Below are 18,099 nucleotides of genomic sequence, written 5' to 3'. Positions count from 1 at the left end.
AATCATGGCTTTGACTTAGAAGCAATGCTGCGGCACTCAGAGTTTTACAGGTGCTTCTAACGTAGGTAACAACTCACCAACAAAGTACCGAGCCCAGCTACATAGATATGCGCAGGGCATCACGGACTTGTAAACCTCACGCGATGACTCCAAATGCCACATTTTCTATCGACTAGGTTGTGTATCCTAAAATACCTCCAAACTTGGGCCTGACTCCAAATCACTGCTATTTGGCTGTGCGCTCATCATCCATCATTCACACGGCTCATAAGCGCCTCTTCCGGCCAGCTAGGTTTCAAAAACTATTGGCTGCCTTCAACATTGCTTGCTCTTTACGTGAAGTCGCTTTCTGAGCTAATGAAGGGATACTTTAGGTTTGATACGAGCTTGAGCACACTTTTACTGAAATTACGTACCAGTGTTGTATAATTAACCTGCCAGCGACATGCTCTCGTTTCTGTCGCGAGGTTTACCATATGCATTCGTTGACCTCTAGAGTTCTTTTCCAGGTAAATTAATCATCTTATATTTGGAAAGGGTCCTATCAGCCTTTGCAGTATTAATGGTGTACGAAAGTGCAAGAACTTTCCTCAGTTTGCCTCCTGCTTCATACCAACCAACCGGTGTATCACATTTACCCTGGACACCAATAAGTCTCATGGATGACAGGGCATCATCGCCCTCGCAAATGTATTTTTAACAAAATCAATTGCCATCACGTCTCCTGGACGCCTTGCAACCCTTGGTTGTCCTAACGCGGAATAATGGGCGTCTATGGAAAAATGAGCGGGAATATTTATACAGCTTCTCTGATTCTTCCGACGTATTCTCATTCATTGCCTATACTCCCGCTGTTTCTCACATTTGACTAATTTATTGACATATTACCTCCTTGCTGGACTCATATCAAGGCTCACAACGGCTCCTATACCTTTCATGAAGCTAGCAGCGTCTGTAGCAGCTTTGTTGGTTCTGGCGTTCCCAGTAAAGCCAGTAGCGTCAATCTCTTCCTCTCGTAAAGCAGAGGTGTTGATTCCTCGAAGGCCAATCAACAGCAGAATTATTAGCGCTCGTCGTGATTTTGATGATCACGATGTATTCCTACCCAAGAGAACAGCCGTCTTCGAATATGGTCATGGTATGTCTTCAAGCCAGTATAACATAATCTTTCTTGCTGTGTTCTCTAAGCCTGCTATATGTATTGCTTTAGGTGTACATTCCACCTCCTCGGCTACCGTGTCGTTTGATTCGTCAAAGACATATCCCATTGTCTCTGTCCCCTCCTTCGACGACCTCCTCTCTTCGATTCATTGCGACACAGTTGAAGAGCTTGATACTACAATTAGCCTGAAATTTATCTCTAAAGAGGCTGCTGCTGTTGCCTCACAAACATGGGATTCGTACCATCGCTTCCATTTGGTCACTTCTCACAATGGTTGTAACTCAGAGGATGCACTGGGAGCTTGGAGGTAATGTATTTATGTTAGTATTTGTCTATGAGGATTTTGTTAACATTTTGCAGGGTTCATACCATGGAGATCAGTAACGGCGACAACGGCGTCAATCTGTTTGCGGAAAGGATTGCACTACACCAACTGGGGTCGTACGATGTTTCGATCGTTGGCCATGAGTTATCGTCAGGTTGGCGCCCTCAAACGTCAAGTTACGGAAGATACGACCGCCGAAAAACGTTCGAACCCACCCTGAGTAAAGATCTCAGCGGAACACAAATTCTGTCTTTAGACTCTGCAAATTTGCCTGATGACCTAGGAAGGTAAGAGATTAATACCTTGTCGCCAGTTTTTCGATAAAGCAATGGCTATTCTGACTCTGGCCTTTCTTTTGCTAGCAAAATCGCCAACGCGAAGCTCGACTTAACATGCACACAATGCACCTTTGAATTCGATTTTACAGTAGACGTTAACGCTAGTGTCTCCGACCACAATATCACAGCGTTATCCGTGTCGACAACAGTCAACAGCTTCAATCAAGCCATCCTTCTTGGCTTATCGCTGGGTGTAGGACCACTAACGTTTTCTCACGAGCTGGACATGTTCAATTTGCCGCTCGCACCCCTCGAGGTACGCTTATACAAGACCATTAAGGTTAAATCCCAACCCTCACTGTACCTCAAGATCAGGGATCTCTTTAACATTGGACCCGAGGTTGGGATTTCGGCCGGAATCGACCTCGATATATCGGCGTCGGCGCAGTTCTCTCTGGGCGCTAAAGCTACGGTAAGTCGGTCTGATCAAAATTTCCTCTTATATTATATACATGTTAACGGGTGACATGAATACTGCAGATCGAGCCGGGTGCTTTTGCGTCGTTTGATTTCTTGACTACAACTGAGTCAGACGAAGGATGGTATGTCATATCCAGGTTTTAGCGCCGTCAGATCGTGATAGATTGGTATCATTAGGGATTCTTTCCAACTCCAACCCATTCCATTGAGAGTCGAAGGTGGTCAACTGAACGCATCTCTGTCGGCTAACATCTCTCCGTTTATTGGGATTGGCATCACGCTGCCCGTAAACACGGACGAACCTCTTGTTGAAGTCCGTATCTCCCAAGAAGGTCCGGCCATCGTTTTTGCCTCCAACATGACCGCCGCCGTGAATAGGCAATGCGAGCCAGTAGGTTCCAATGACTTCGAATCATTTGGCACAGCATATCAGGTAACCGGAGATTTAAAGTTCGCGACGCACGTTGGCATAGTGGGGACACTCGCCAACGACTTGCCTGATTGCAACGACGTCTTCGAGCATGGCGACATCCAATTATTCAATCACACAGGGTCAAGCGGTGACAAGCCTTGCTTTGTGGTTGTAGATGACGGCAACACTACTACTGCAACATCAAAAAATGGTGCTTTACAGACTCCAGCCCCAACAGGGACATTGATGGAGGCAGCTTTGGCGGTGCCTACATTTGACGTTCCAAAGATTGTGTCGTATTTCTCACAGAATGGCCAACTCCCAACAAATGTTAACTATGCACAGCTTGTACAGGCCACTACTATCCCTGATAGCATTAAAGCCCCAGTTCAAAAGGCAGCACAGAGCCAAACAAAAACCAGTGGTTCCGTTGATCGCATGGGGCTTACAAGGTATTCTATAGTAGCATACAGCTTGATCATATTCGCAAGTGCGTTGGTAGCGTAGCGTATAATGATTTGAGAGAAACATTGTACGAAAATCTATTTATCGTTTGAAATTCTAGAGCATATCACGTTTATCCAATTTAACGCGCTATATTTTACGTGTTACTTCGATTACATTTTCATTGTAATATAAAGGCAAGGTTAAACAAAAGGGTTTGCTGATGCACAATGAGAGAATAATATACAGGACGAAGGTATATGGTAACACAGCAGGAAGGATAGCCGGTCCTATGGCATGATGACACAAAGCGTCATACGATGCGGTTGCAAATCCGATGCCTAAAGTGAACAAGAAGACATTGTCATCGCAGATGACAAAGTGAAAAATGTGGGCTGGTACAAGAATTCTAACAACCATAAGAAAGTATTAACAAAGTCGATAGAATGAGTGTGGCCGGTAGTCGTATAGATCAACTTGGATCTGGAGAGCAAGCTCGCCTTTTGTCGTTTACGAAAGAATACTCTAATAAAACAATAAGTATAAGTCAAATAAATAAATAAGTGGACAAGTTCAAAGGGACTCGTCAATTCCAACGGACTTCTACCGGCAAATGTGGGTATTTATGCGTGAACAAAAGAAGTTGGTTAGTTGCTTCCGGGATGGACGAGTTGGCGGCGTAGCGAGCCTGAGTGCAAGGCCCGTCCTTGAACACTACGTTTCGAGATGATGGCATCTGGTTCAGTCGAACCGTCGACGGTGCACCTGCCAGCTTTAATACAGTCCCTCCATCCAGCATACATCATGACAACAAACGCTTGTCCCTCTGGACTGCCCTTTGTGAATGGATTGGTGTCCTTCCACCACAAGGGGTTTACGGCGGGAGTCGCAATGCCAGTGCTGGTGATATGAGGGTTTTCGTTAACATCTCTGCCGGCAATAGCGGCGCGGAGGTTGTCAGCCCAGGTGATATATCGTCGAGTGAAGATGGTGGATTGCATGACGGCCATACGGTAGACGGTAGCTGCAAGCAAACTGGTTCCAGAAATTTCGCCGAACCCATTACCACCTCCGCTGACATCGCCCACATAATTGCGGATCAACCCATTATCGAGGGGAGCAACCATGGCGGCGTCGATAATTTCCTTAATGTATGCGGTGAGTTGAGTAATAGCCTGCTGACGCCAGACTTCGTTCGTGACTCCCGGCGCTTTGATGACGGTGGCGAGAACTCTGGATATCCCAGCAGCTGCCCAAGCGTTTCCAGTTGCCCAGTATCCTGTATCCTGGCTTTCCGGTCCGATAATGTGCATCCAGAGTCCGTTTGGACCAGTCGTTGCGTTGGGCTGCAGAACTTGACGGTAGAGCGAAAGTTGACGAACTGCTTCTTGGAGAAGCGCGTTGTCGCCTTTGTCAGCCGCATAGTACGCGAGGAATGGAGGGACCATGTATACATTGTCAGCCCTGGAAAATTGGTAAATATCAACGTGGCGATGGTAGAAAACAGGATGTACCAAAGCTCAGCAACGCTAAAGCGGTGCGAAATTGCACCATTGGAGTATCGAGGAACATCGGCCAGGAGACCAGTGACGGTTTGGTTGGCTGCCCACGCGAATGTGGAGTTGACTTTACCCAACATGACCGCGCTTACCCCTAAGCTGGCGGGATCCCCCGCTGCACCATCATCCTTGAATAGAGCGCTGTATCCCGTTCCAAATCGAACCTTTTGGGCAGCGTAGTCGAGTCCTACGACTGCACTAACATTGAGAGCAGGCACTGGGAATGGAGTCGCACCAAACACTGTGAGGTGGGGATTGTATAGCTCCAAGAGCGCCTCTGAAGCTGTTCCATACTCCCATGAGTGTGTAGGTAAAGCTAGTGCTTGCGCGGCGACTTTCTTGATGTCGAATCCTGGGGATAAGGGGAAGGCGTTGAATTCAGAGACCGATGCTGCGATAAGGCTGATAGCTGGGACGATATCGAGATTGACCATGTTCTCGAAAGGTAGAGAATGGGTAGGTGTAAAGAGTGTGGGTCGAAGCGAAATCAGACGAAGCAGGTATGAGGGACGGACTTGGAAAGAGAAACAAGCAAGTTCAGAGGGCCGTAGTGAAGAGGGAAAGGAAGAACTATGGGAACAACACGGTAGCAGTTCCAAGACGAACCAGACAAGAACTTGAAGACCGAGATTGTCGTCGCAGCCCCTTGTTTACGCTTGGGCGGAAATATCGACTTGCACAACATGCAAGGTCCACGAGTTGTATGGTTTTACCAAACAATGTCAAAATTAAGATTTCGAGCCAAATAGGACATTGAAGTCGAAAAGATCCTAGAAGGATAATCTTTCCCATTGTAACGCCATTCTGTCCGGCCAGAACTTTACGAACAAAAGCCCAAGTGGAGAGTCGCCACAGAGTCGCCAAGAATCGGTTTTACTGGGCAGAATCACCAAATGTGATTGGAAGACAAAGTCCCCCGTGAAACGCGTCATGCCTGCATATGGACCTGCTGATGGCATCACGGCAAATCAGATGGTTACAGCTCCTCCTAAATATTTATTCTCCGAAAAAAGTGCTATTCCCGTCCCGCTGCACGTTCTTTCTTCACCGACGAAATCATCACAAACATCAATGCGACATGCGGAAAGTAGGCCGAATATTTGAATGTTAAACGATTTCAGTCCGTGTCACCGCTCAACAAATGTACCTCCATCTGCTGTATCTCGAACTTGGGATCAAAGGCTGAAACCCCTTCGCTCCTCTCTCGTCTTTGGGAACTCAAACTACCGCTCTCTTGCAGCCAGCTGAAAAAGAACCTGGTCCAGAAGCTTATATGTCTAGACTCTATGCACCTCAGCGGAACAATGACTATTTTTGCTTCTGATATTGCACTGGCAACTCTGTCTCTCTGCCATGAGTGTCTTGACTGTTCTTCCACAGAGTTTATATGACTACGAGCTCATTGAGCGAGGTCATTTCGAGAAGTAACATGTCAGAAACCTCGATGCGCGCTGCATTGTGCCTCCGCATTGAATTGTCTATGAGCTTACTTCCTCGAATTATGCCTCACGATATCCAATGCCCGTGGTTTTCTCTCTGTTGGGTGAGTATTTGGTTCAAACTGTTGGGCGCTGTGTTGTCCTACTTCAATCAATGTTGTAGACGTGATTCTCTGCTACCTATATACCAACGTTCAAACCTTTGTCATGGGATATAAAAATTTACCCCACCATCACCGGGAGATTGAATAACGGCCTGCTTCTAGTCCTAGAAATCTTCCGCTTATGGGCCGAAAATTTGTTTTCATGGGTATGGCTTCCCGGATTATTTGATTATTACGACAACATTTCCACATGTCATCCGCGTTTGGGACGTGTTCCTTATACTTTATACAGGACAAGGTGTAATTGAAATTATGAATTCAAGATGACGAGACGTTCAATTGACCACTCGAAGGTCATTGTGGACTGGAATGTCAGTTGTTCAGAGGTAGAGTACTTGGCGAGGATCACCTCGCTGATCTACTCACGTTGTGTTTAGTATAAGAATCTTGAAGTAATGACCGTTACTCAACCCAAGCATATGCTAAGGACTTTAATTGTGAGTATCTAGCCATGGTGAGGTGACTTCAGTACATTTGGATTTAATACTTATGTAAAGCATTTTCACAATCCAGTTCAACGATTTGAATTGAACAATTCACCTTGAATTATATGAGAATATCTTTGCCTAACATACCGGTATGTTAAACTTAAAGGCACATCAAGTTACATCAACCAAGCGTTGAACTTTGATACGCATAGCTGTTCTCACTAGACAATTAGTAGACGATGCGCTTTAACCTAGGATTAGCTACAACTCGTGTTTATGGTCACACACCATTCGGTGTAATAGCAGCGGATAACCGGACGCCTGGTGTCATGAGACGTTGCGGAACTACCGTTGGGGTATGTGACCACTGTGAGATTCATTCCGAGCACTGCAAAGAATGGATATGATATCGCACGCTTCTAACTCCACGAGACCAGAGACAGCGTACGAGAGACCAAAGTAACCTTGTTGAAAGTTTATTACTTAGACTGTATACGCCAAGCTCGCAATTGAAGCCGACGGTGACGGGTAGCTGTTGATTTACATCTCTTAATGAACGATGACCTCAGAGACCCAGATTGCTCGAGGAGGCCAAGAGGTTCAAGAGTTGCTCAAGGGGGTGCGTGGATTGAGCGGCTATGGGGGAGAATGTGTTTCCCGGGTCAGATTTGGACCCACAGAACAGTCCAGAAGCTCGATAGAAAGCGTCATCCGTTGGTGTGACCTTTATTCAACCATCCATTCATTCAGAGAAACGTTAATGAGCCTTCTCTGTCTCGGCAGGACGTATTCTGTGTAGAAATAAGAAACTAAGTTGCTTTCAGACAGCAATTGACATGCTCCACGCTCGGTGATAGAGAGGGAAAGAGACAAGAATGGGATGGGGCAGGGTCCGACAGTGCAGGGCCGAGCGGCTACCCGTGGCGGCGTGGCTGTTGAAAAAAAAGTTGCCAAGGCGTCCTAATATAGCTCACTCCCTCCACAAAAGGACGCACAACTTTCACAACTCGGCCCCTTTCTCTGTACACCCACCCGCCTTATAGGGCTCTTTCGTCCTCCCGTCTAGCTATTCTTTGGACCGTGAAAGAATCTAGGAACTACTTGGAGAACATGTCCACCTCAGAAAAGGTCTCCACCCCACCGCCAGCCCATACGGCTGCTATGCGATCTTCCGCTACCTCAACCATTGTGGAATCGGCCGTCAAGGGAGATTTAGAACATGCGGGAAACAGAAACACGATGACTCTCTGGGACTATTTGAAGGCAGATGTAGACCCAGCACAGACGACGGCACCCTTGGCTGCGTACTGCTTTATGACTGGTTACATGTACGTTGTTTCAGACTCCCGATACAACCTTGGCTTCAAAACTCACTGATATGCAGCGACGTTATTTCCTTCTCTGCTATCTTCGTGTGGTGCGGTTTCCAAACAGGAAATTTTGCCCAGGTGAGTTCAGCTTATCTGCCTAGTTCTTATGGTGGTTTGATCGACCTTGCAATACAGCTGGCTCTCGCTCTCGGTCGTTTGTTTGAAGGCCCTCCGGGACTGCGTGATACGAGCTTCCACAGGGCTGATCAGCAAGCATTGTGCTCTCTTATCTCATTCAACCTCGGAGCATTCGTTGGAAGGATCGGTGATCGTGTTGGCGCGCACAAGCGGATATGGCTCGTCGCCGGAACATTCATCCAGGCTCTTCTGACAATGGCTGGTGCCATTGCATTCTGGAAATCAGCTTCTTCATCCATCGCTGACGAAAGAGACGACCCCGCTTGGACAAATGCCCTCTCATTTGTCGGCCTCGCATTCATGAGTGCCAGTTTAGGCGTGCAGGGAATTCTGGGAAAACGCCTAAACACGCAATTCGGAACCACAAGTGCGTCTTGATTTCCCCTTGATTCCGTTTGATTTGCTGCCAGGGCCACTGACGGTGACGTATTTATCTCTGTTGCTTAGTTGTTCTGACGACGGTTTGGGTTGAGCTGATGTCCGATCCGAGATTGTTCAAGCTCCGGCAGCGCGTTATGACGCGCGACCACAGGCTTATCGCTGCGGTGTCATTATTTATTGGCGCATTCGTTGGACGTGCTATCCTTGCTCAACTAGGGACTGCTGCCACCTTGGGAATCGGTGTCGGCTTCAGAATGCTTATCACCTTCTCATGGATCTTCGTCCCCGGTAAAGCCGCTCGTCGATGAGGCTTTCACTTTCTTTTACTTCGGTTTACCCCAACCCCACGTCGACACCTGTATCCTACGCTCACCACTATACCATTGCACATCCCACCTAGACTATTCAGCTGTCTTGCTCCGCTCATATCGCTCCCTCGCTATCCCACGCTTTCTTAGACACCTTACAGCTGATGCGCCGAACATACCTTGCATTTTTTAGATTTTTTTTTGTCTTCTTTCGTTCGCCTTGCCTATCCTTCCAAATTATTGGTACTACCCTCACGCTCCTTCACCTGTCAACCCATCATTCTTTCAGGTTTAGGCAATATCATCATCATCTTGTATCGTATATTGTATACCACACATGCAACGACAATAATAATATCGGTTTCAAGGTCCATCACTGTTGACTGCCCCGGGCAAGCCATCCTGTTACGGTTGCAATAGCTATTTTTAGTGGCGAGGCGGGACGAGTTGTCCCGCTCACCCCGTCTGAAGTCATGGGCACCGTTTGTTATTAGCACCACATGGTATGTGTAATCGCCCATCGCAGGAGGTTCGAGAACATCTCTTCAATTTTTTTTTTGGAATTGTTGCGTTGCATACTGAAAATTTTCTTGTATTTGTAGAGTTAATTTGTAGGCGCAACGGCAACTCTCAGACCCGATATCAGCTGCTCTCAAACATTTCGAGTCATCTTTTTATTCTGATTGACCTCTAGTAGCCTCTGGTACATTCTAGCCCCCGAACATCTCGTTCATAATACAAATCGACCAGAGCATCAGTTGGGGAGTTGCTATTTATTGGTCAAGGTTAACTGACGTCATTGACAGCTTTGCCCATAAAGAAATTACTAGAAAAGGTATCATCATGTGACTGTGTTTTGTGCCAATTGGCAAACCCTAACCCGCCTACGTATCTGAACGCGCCTCACCAACCTTCTACCCAGTATACACCTGTTTCCGAAAACGTTCCTGGCAGTCTATGCGTACCATTTAACGCAATGCGAGCGGCGTCACTGAAATGATGGGACAGCTGTGAAATGTATGGGATGGAGCATCATGAACACACCTGCCAACGTGTACTTGTTCCAAGTAGAATGGGCACATTGTAGGGTATCGGCATTTTCATTTTTCTGTGCGTGTTTCCTTTTCTATGGATGTGATTTTTCGAAAGGTTCCGGAAAGGAAAAGGGTATTGAACGGCCAGGAACTGGGCTCGGATGTTGACGACTTTATATATCCCCCTCCTTCACTCCCATTCTTGGCTTGAGATTGCTCTATACCTTTCTTCTCAATGAAAACGACACAGCATCAATTTATATATGCATACTCGTGCAGACAACGAGGATACCCGGATTCTATAATTTGCACAATCGATTGCACTGCCGTCGATGTCGGATTCTGCATAAAAAGCCTTGATGTTCTAACATAGCTCTCCTTTAATTGACAGGTTGGACTTTTCGACAGTTACACGGAAATCTTTTACAAAACCAAGCATGACATGCCGTCAAAGCTCTTGAAGTTTGTGCCTAGGCCTATGAAGTGCGACCTGAAGAAGAAATTTGACAAGTTATTTAAGAGGACATCGGGAGGCGCCGCGCAGATGGGTGTGGTTACCAACCCAGATGTTCAAGAGATGCCTCAAAGCTCGGTATGTCACCTATTATCACTGTCGGTTGATGTTATTTAGAAATGTCTAGGTCGACGACAACCCCGCGGTAGAACGAGAACGAGAACAAGATGTTGATGAACCGACCCCCTTCACTGTCAATGTGTGCCTCTGCAAAGTTATGCATATACCGAACATTGTGATGCTGAGACAATTCCCTTACGATACAGGATGCACGAGACGCTCATGAACTTGTGCATGTCGCCAACTCCCTCATGGCCGAACAGAAATCACAGCTGTCGCTGTCAAACCTCGACAATTCTGTATTGCTCTTTCGGCAAGTTCTCCAAAGTCGGGATTCGGGACATCCACTGCGCAAACAAGCTATGAATGATCTTGCGTCGGCGCTGGGCGTCAGGTATATGTATACGAACCAAAGGCCGGATGTCATGGAGTTCTTGCAACTTGTAGGCGATGTCGACCAAGCTGTAGGTCAGCAGGTGAGTACCTTTGTGGTAATGTTTAGACATCAATTGAGAAACCATGAAGGCGGATGCTGCAGTTAGCAACGAAAACAGTTCAGAGATGGAATCTCAAGCAAACCTTGCAACCGGATTGCTGCGGAACTTCCACAAATCGACCTCACTTGATGTTCTCAACCGTATCGTCGATAATATTCAGAAGGCACTCCCACACCTTCCGGCCGAACACGCGACTCGTATGATTGCTTCCCCTACCCTTGTCAATGCATTATATGCGCGTCAGCATCACACTGATGATTTGACTGCGAGTGACCTCAGTGAAGCCATTTCTGTCTTAGAAGAAGCTATCACTCACGACCCCACCTCATGGAACTTGGTTTTTCAGGTTTACATTTTGCTAGTGGAACGATTCAACCTCAAGGGTGATGCTCTCGATCTTCAGTCCGCCAAGTCTCACCTTGCGAAGCGATACGTACAAATGATGATGCCAGCAATGACACAACAACCTAAGTCCGCGGAGGAGCTTTTTGACCACTACTTCAAAACGAGGAATCTCGACGATCTAAATTCTGCCATTGAGGCTTTTAGGAAAGAGATAGCTACCTTGGCTCGTGGAACCGAAAGCTATGCCTTTAGGATCAATGGACTTGCGTGTGCGCTATGGTCTCGATTTAAAAACGGAGGTGGGGATTCGAGCGACATCGATGAAGCAATATCTTTGCATGAACAAAATATCGACCTACTTCCTCCTCCTCATCCTAGTCTACGCCTCTTTACATTAAATAATATGGCCATCGCTCTGTCGGCTCGCTTTGACATTGAAAAAAACCAAAACGACCTTGATAAAGCCATATCACTTCATAGGACGGCCATTTCAGAAGTCAAACATGGAACCGATCCTCCACCCGACTCTCTCTTTAACTTGGCGAATGCTTTACTGACTAGATCCAAGCAAGGCCAACAATATGCGCAAGACTCCGACGAGTCCATAACGCTATATAAAAAGGCCCTCGATCTGTATCATCCTACTCATTCCAATCGGTCCAGTGCACTTGATAACCTAGCAGCTGCGCTTGTATTCCGCGTTGACCAAGGACGCGGTGACACAGATAACCTCAACGACGCCCTGTCCCTGATCAAGCAAGCTCTTGCACTCTGCCCTCCTAGTCATCCTCTACGTTCTCATGTACTCAGCAATATGGCCTCCGTGCTGTCAACTCGTTTCAGTAAAGGGATGGGTTCCCAAGCTGATCTTCATGAAGTCGTTTCCCTGCGTAGACAAGCTCTTGAACTACAATCTGGCAACCATCCTAACCGAGCGAACTCCCTAAGTGATCTTGCAACTTCACTCACGATCCGCTTCGAACAAGGGCTTGGGACCACAAGCGATCTGGATGATGCTATTACCTTCTTCAGACAAGCCCTTGAACTGCGTCCGTCGACGCATCGCAATTACGTTGCCACATTATACCATTTAGCAAACTCACTAACGACACGTTATAACCAAAGAAGTCAGTTAGATGACCTCGACGAAGCCATTGTTTTGCATAGGGAAGCACTCGATCTCCACCCTCCTCCTCACCCCAACCGAGCCAATTGCTTGAATAGTCTTGCAAATGTTCTATTAACCCGGTTCAGACAAACGCTTGATCAAAGTAACCTTGATAAGTCGATTAGATTACACAGACAGGCTCTTGAACTAGTGCAGCAACTTTCTGATCCCGACCATGCATCCGTACTCGAGGGCCTGGCTGTATCTTTGTCCACTCGCTTCATGCTAAAAGATCAGCAGTGTGACATTGACGAAGCCATATCTCTGGATAGGAGAGCCTTGAAACTGCGACCGCCTTCCGCTAGTTTTCAACCACTTACTAATTTGGCGGTCAATTTGGCAACTTTGTTTGATCATAGCGTTCAGGAGCGCGATCTGGATGAAGCTATAGAGCTACATAGACAGGCTGAACTGCTTGTCCAATCTCCAGCTCACCCTAATCGTTCGATGACGCTTATAAACTTGGCAAACACCCTCTATAGACTCTTCGAACACAAACAACAGCGGGCTGTTCTCGATGAAGCCATGCTATTTTTCTCTGAAGCTACAAAATGCCTTCACCAATCACCATCTCGTCGTTTTGACATTTCAAAGCAATGGGCGCACGCTGCAGACAGGTATAACCATGAATCTGTAATTACTGCCTATGAAACTGCTGTACAATCCTTACCGCAAGTAGCCGCTTTGACGTTGACGATCGAGCTAAGGCAACAAGCTTTGGCGTCGACGGGGAGCGACGGACTGGCCAGGGATGCCTCTAGCTGCGCCATCCGCTTCATGGATTACACCAAAGCTATTGAATTCTCTGAAGCAGGACGGGGTGTCTTTTGGTCTCAGCTTCTTTCACTTCGTTCACCGTTTGACCGAGTGAGGGGAGTTGAACCGGATGGTCCAATGTTGGCCGACAGACTTCAGGAAATAGCCCTGGAGCTCGAATACGGTGCACATCGACAAATTTTAGCGGGAAGTCTGGGTAACCCCACCAGACTAGTTGTAGACCAAGAGTCAAGTCGCGTGAACCGCCTCGGGGAGGAATGGGAGAATATTCTGCGCAACGTTCGGAAACTGCGTGGCCTCGAAAATTTTTTACTCCCGCCGCGCTTATCGACCCTTCAAACAGCCGCTTCAAAGCATCCGATCTGCCTCATCATTTCTTCCAAGGACAGCAGCCACTGCCTCCTTATGAAGTCGACGACAATTCATGACATCCCCCTTCCAAATTTAAATGCTTCTTTCCTCAAGATACTCGTCGAAAATTTGCAAATGGGTGTTTCAACATCCACGAGACCACAATCCGATTTAATGAATAGAACCAGAAATGCAGTAAACAAAATTCTTGGAGACAAAAGAGGAATAAGCTACTTGGATGATAGCGAGGACTCGGATGGAATTTTTAAGTTTGTTTTGAGAATACTTTGGGACGAAATGGTGAAACCTATTATTGATTTCCTACAGTTTGAGGTCAGTTTGTATGCTTGACTTATAGATTATGTCTTCCTGATCAATTTTATTGCCATCCTTTAGAAGCGCTCAGAAAACTTGCCTACTCTCCAATGGTGCCTAACTGGGCATTTTACTTTTCTCCCGATACATGCCGCAGGAAACTATGATGACGAAAAATGCATCGACTGCGCGCTTGATTACTTCATTTCTTCCTACACTCCGACAATATGCGTGCTTTGTTCTGAAGGGCCACCTACTCCCCCCACAACGACAACGTTCCAGCCGTTTCAGATGATGGCTGTGATCCAGCCGCAAGCCTTACCTGCCACAACGGACGAACTTCAGAAAATCCAGCAGTACGTGCCTAGCAACGCTCTTGTTGCTCTGGGCACTCCTGAAGCTCCAGCAGCAGCTGAGGATGTTGTAAGCCGCCTGGCAGACATGACCATAGTCCACTTTGCATGCCATGGCCATCAGTGCTTTTCTGATCCATTAAATAGCTCGCTTGAAATTGGAGGCGAACAACTGCCAATTTCCAGGATTACGAAAGAGAATTTATCAAACAACAACGCTCTCGTTACCCTTTTTGCCTGTGAGACTGCAATGGGAGACATAAACCTTCCAGATGAAGCAATGAGCATCGCCGCTAGTTTGCTCTTTTGTGGATTTCGACGCGTGGTGGCCACATTATGGTATAGGGTCGCCCTTTTTCTCCAATATTGTCTTTTCATAATCGCTTTCTTTTCAAGGGCTATGAACGACAAAGATGGACCTACCATTGCCAATGCATTCTATCGAGAACTTTTCCGTGGCGAAGGCGGAGGGAAGGCACTTGTACCTGATGTGACAAAGTCAGCGTATGCCCTTCACCTTGCTGTTAAGGAGTTACGATCATTGCCCCATGTTTCTTTTCGTCGTTGGGTGCCTTTCATCCATATGGGACAATGCTAGATACGGGTATGTGTTCCTGTCCCTTTTTGTTGGAGTACGCAATTTCCTACACTGCATGCGCAAGCTCAATTACAAGAAAGCCGAGTTTTTCAGTCAATTGACATGGATTTCAGCCTATACTCCCGGTCGAATAAACACACGAATACACAACTTGAACAATTAAATGATCAGATTGATTGACCTAACTAACAAAACAACTATCCGATTTGAGCTCAAACGTCAAGACATGTTTATCTGCCGTAGTTGTCGTCAAGCGTGATTCTTGCCCTTGTATCACCCTCTTGCAATCTGATCCATGTCTCCACGCCTGCCTTGGGATCGGGAGTGTGAAAAACGAGGTTACGAACACCATGGCCCCATCCTGCACTACTGTATCCGCCATACCTAAGTGTAAAGGTAAATGTCAGTCTGTCACACTGTTTGAAGAAGTCAATAATCATAATCTACCCAGAGTGCTTGTCGAAACAGAAGATAACATCTTTTGTAAACTCCCGCGCACACCATTCGTTGCCATGATCTTGGGTGGTATCAGAGTTTTGCTATGAAGATTTCTAAAGAGGTGTGGACATACCGTGACCAGAAATGATGGCGTGCAAATTCTTCACGTTTGAGTTGAGCGCGTCCCAGAAGGGAATGTCTTCACCTTGTGCACTTGAATCCTGGACGGACCCGTCGCCAAGTATATCATCTGTCAATGTACAAAGAGACCGCATGTCAGAGGCGTTCTGGCGCGATTGCTGTAGAAGTTAGGCTCACCGTTCAGGCCTGGATTTTTATCCGAGTCCAGGTTGGTTTGTAAGACTTGGATAGCGTGCCTGAGTAGTGTTCAGTGATCAACAGACTGACCTCGGGACTGTTGGTGAATCTTACGGTGGAATGTGAACAAATGCAAGAGCTCCTCGCAGCTCAGCAGGGCCCCAAGCCTTTTCCATTGCCTGTGATTCGGATTCTATCCATCCAGCAACAGATTCGTCGACCCAATCAGGTACGGGAACAGAGTCAGGGTTTGGAGAGAATCCGCCTGTTGGAGTGGTTTAGAGGCAAAAAAAAATGTGAATAGTTGAGTTGAGAGTTGAAAACAAACCTCGAGAGTCGAAGAACCAAAGTACAAGTATGGGTGCAAGATCTATTCCAAGGAGTTATTCAAGATTCATGAGGCAAAATATTATTTCAAACCTTTCGCATCACGATATATCTAAGAGGATGTCATGTTAAACCGGCCGAATGAAGGCATTGAGAAAATTTCTTACAGGAACCCAATAGTTGCCTGGCCCTTCGGTTCCACCGACTCCTTTGGGTGCCATGCGCGTATAACTGAGAGGTGCAACCTTCAACTCGCGTTGAATCTCTTCCTCATGAGTAATGTTTGCTTGATTGTCGTGGTTCTGAAAAAGGTTAGTGTCAGCGTCAGCTTAGTGATGGCAAACTTACTCCATGAGTGGAAGAAAATGGTATCTTGGCAGCGTTTAGAGGCTTCATGATCTCATCAATGAGGGACGTAGAGTTTTCTCGAAAGGTGTCTACTTTTCTATCAGACTATTTTTCATGCATTGCAAGAGTTAAAAGACTTACTCTCTCCTGTAATTAAATCCCCATTGAGTACACTGCCGGAATATAATCGGTATGTGTTTGCCGTTGAATATGTAGGACAGGCGCTTACACATAGTCGGGCTTTTCATCTGCCAGCACGGCGTTCATCAGAATGGTACTGTTGACGTCCTGTTCCGGTCCCCAGTCGTCCCATGGGTTCTCTCCAAAGTGGAGATCAGAGAACACAGTAATTTTGAAGGTACCATCCTTCTTGAACAATAGTCGAGGCTTTCCTGGGTAAGGGTTTATAGAATCTGGCGGCACCGATACATCATGAGACTCTAAAGTCATAACAAAACCCATTAACATTAACTGCTTTCACGGAGGTCTCTGCATTGGGTTAAAGTTCCCCAGTGCGTGCTTACGAAGGGATGGAATGACGATTCCACGAGCGTAGAGAGCGAGGAGAGACAATAAAGAAACGAGGGCCCACATTCTTCCACGACGAGATTTGAGTAGCGAAAGGTGGTTTGGACCCGTAACCCGTGTAGGCTTGTGTTGAAAACGATGGGACATTTGTAGTGACGAATCTGCGTGTTAAATGCAACGGGCGGCGTGATTGTATTTGCCGCAGAAGTTAGATCATGCGATTTTTTGACATCGTGAATTGCTTCTTGACTTCCTCAGTTCAAATAAACCACACAACATGGATGGAAGGAAGTCCGAGAGGGAGCGCGAGCAAGGTGGGCAGTAGTGCTGGCACACGTGCGTTCGGTCACTTGAGTGTGATTGGCGGCCTGCGAAATTACTAAAAAAAACTTGACTGCCGAAATCATTTATGACGTAATGCCGATCCACGATCCCTGTCAGTTGCTTGCTCCCACCATCAATGTTGTGGTTAGTGAAATGTTTTCAGGGAATGTCAGCGGTAAGGAAAGCTAGAAACAGTAGAAATCTGAGTCCTTTGTGTATCTCAGTTCATAATGTCTACATTTCCAAATTGAACCTTCAGACAGTGAATTGGTAGAATAAAATCAACTTCAATACTACCAAGTAAAGAGAACTTGGAATAAGAGGAACTGGACTGGAACTGGAAATAAAATGACATATCCTGGATAGATAAAGCCTTGACTGATTCAATATAATGACTTCTACTAATTAATTGGGGTCATAGGAAAATCAGATATCTGAATGCATTAAACGACTTGGTTGCCTCCCACATCGGAACCATCCGGGCGTGACCTGATGTACAACCTCGTATCGAGTGTTTATACAACAACTGGAAGGTTTCAATTATCAATTTGAGCACTTAGAAGGCTCAATCGGCCGCCACAGATCCACAATTCCCCGGATTTAAACAAGCGAACGTGGCATTTCAGCATCCGCAGCAAAGATATGGTGAAATTTGTTTTGAACCGCACCCCATGTCTAGTAAGGGTTGTAAATCCGCAGTGCCAGCCGCAGCGATTATCATCCAGGACCTTATATAACTGAATTTACAAAAAAAACCAGTCTTTCTCTATCCTAATCTAACTACAATGCCAGAGGCGTCGAATTCCCCTCTTAACCTGGACGTTGAGGCCGGCGAAGAGATCCAGAGGCCTAATACAGAGACGCAGGATCTTAATTATGGTCCCATCAATAATTCCAACAAAGAATGTGGAGGTCG

At 46.5% G+C, this 18,099-nt stretch overlaps 4 protein-coding genes across 4 annotated transcripts; 2 read left to right on the top strand and 2 right to left on the bottom strand.

The window, feature by feature from the left end:
* Window positions 1-3,748: 3,748 nt before the first annotated feature.
* On the bottom strand, window positions 3,749-5,094 carry JR316_0009866 (uncharacterized protein; the record flags this gene model as incomplete). Its single annotated transcript, XM_047895546.1, has 2 exons — window positions 3,749-4,565; window positions 4,616-5,094. 2 exons carry the CDS (start codon window positions 5,092-5,094, stop codon window positions 3,749-3,751), a joined length of 1,296 nt encoding a protein of 431 aa, XP_047745265.1.
* A 2,707-nt stretch (window positions 5,095-7,801) lies between these two features.
* Window positions 7,802-8,888, top strand: JR316_0009865 (uncharacterized protein; the record flags this gene model as incomplete). Its single annotated transcript, XM_047895545.1, has 4 exons — window positions 7,802-8,019; window positions 8,076-8,139; window positions 8,197-8,566; window positions 8,647-8,888. The coding sequence occupies 4 exons, from the start codon at window positions 7,802-7,804 to the stop codon at window positions 8,886-8,888; spliced, it is 894 nt and encodes a 297-aa protein (XP_047745264.1).
* A 1,476-nt stretch (window positions 8,889-10,364) lies between these two features.
* On the top strand, window positions 10,365-14,458 carry JR316_0009864 (uncharacterized protein; the record flags this gene model as incomplete). The annotated part of the gene is made up of 6 exons (XM_047895544.1): window positions 10,365-10,514; window positions 10,564-10,635; window positions 10,703-10,972; window positions 11,022-13,967; window positions 14,031-14,372; window positions 14,450-14,458. The coding sequence occupies 6 exons, from the start codon at window positions 10,365-10,367 to the stop codon at window positions 14,456-14,458; spliced, it is 3,789 nt and encodes a 1,262-aa protein (XP_047745263.1).
* Window positions 14,459-15,130: 672 nt separating this feature from the next.
* Window positions 15,131-16,925, bottom strand: JR316_0009863 (putative inactive purple acid phosphatase 16; the record flags this gene model as incomplete). The annotated part of the gene is made up of 12 exons (XM_047895543.1): window positions 15,131-15,284; window positions 15,348-15,417; window positions 15,472-15,588; window positions 15,657-15,715; window positions 15,771-15,921; window positions 15,985-16,026; window positions 16,077-16,095; window positions 16,151-16,285; window positions 16,332-16,420; window positions 16,473-16,504; window positions 16,561-16,771; window positions 16,856-16,925. The coding sequence occupies 12 exons, from the start codon at window positions 16,923-16,925 to the stop codon at window positions 15,131-15,133; spliced, it is 1,149 nt and encodes a 382-aa protein (XP_047745262.1).
* Between the last annotated feature and the right edge of the window lie 1,174 nt (window positions 16,926-18,099).

The sequence above is a fragment of the Psilocybe cubensis genome, chromosome 9 (assembly GCF_017499595.1).
Source record: "Psilocybe cubensis strain MGC-MH-2018 chromosome 9, whole genome shotgun sequence".
NCBI lineage: Eukaryota > Fungi > Basidiomycota > Agaricomycetes > Agaricales > Agrocybaceae > Psilocybe > Psilocybe cubensis.
Note: the sequence above shows the minus strand (reverse complement) of the source record. Positions and strands in the feature narration are given on the sequence as shown.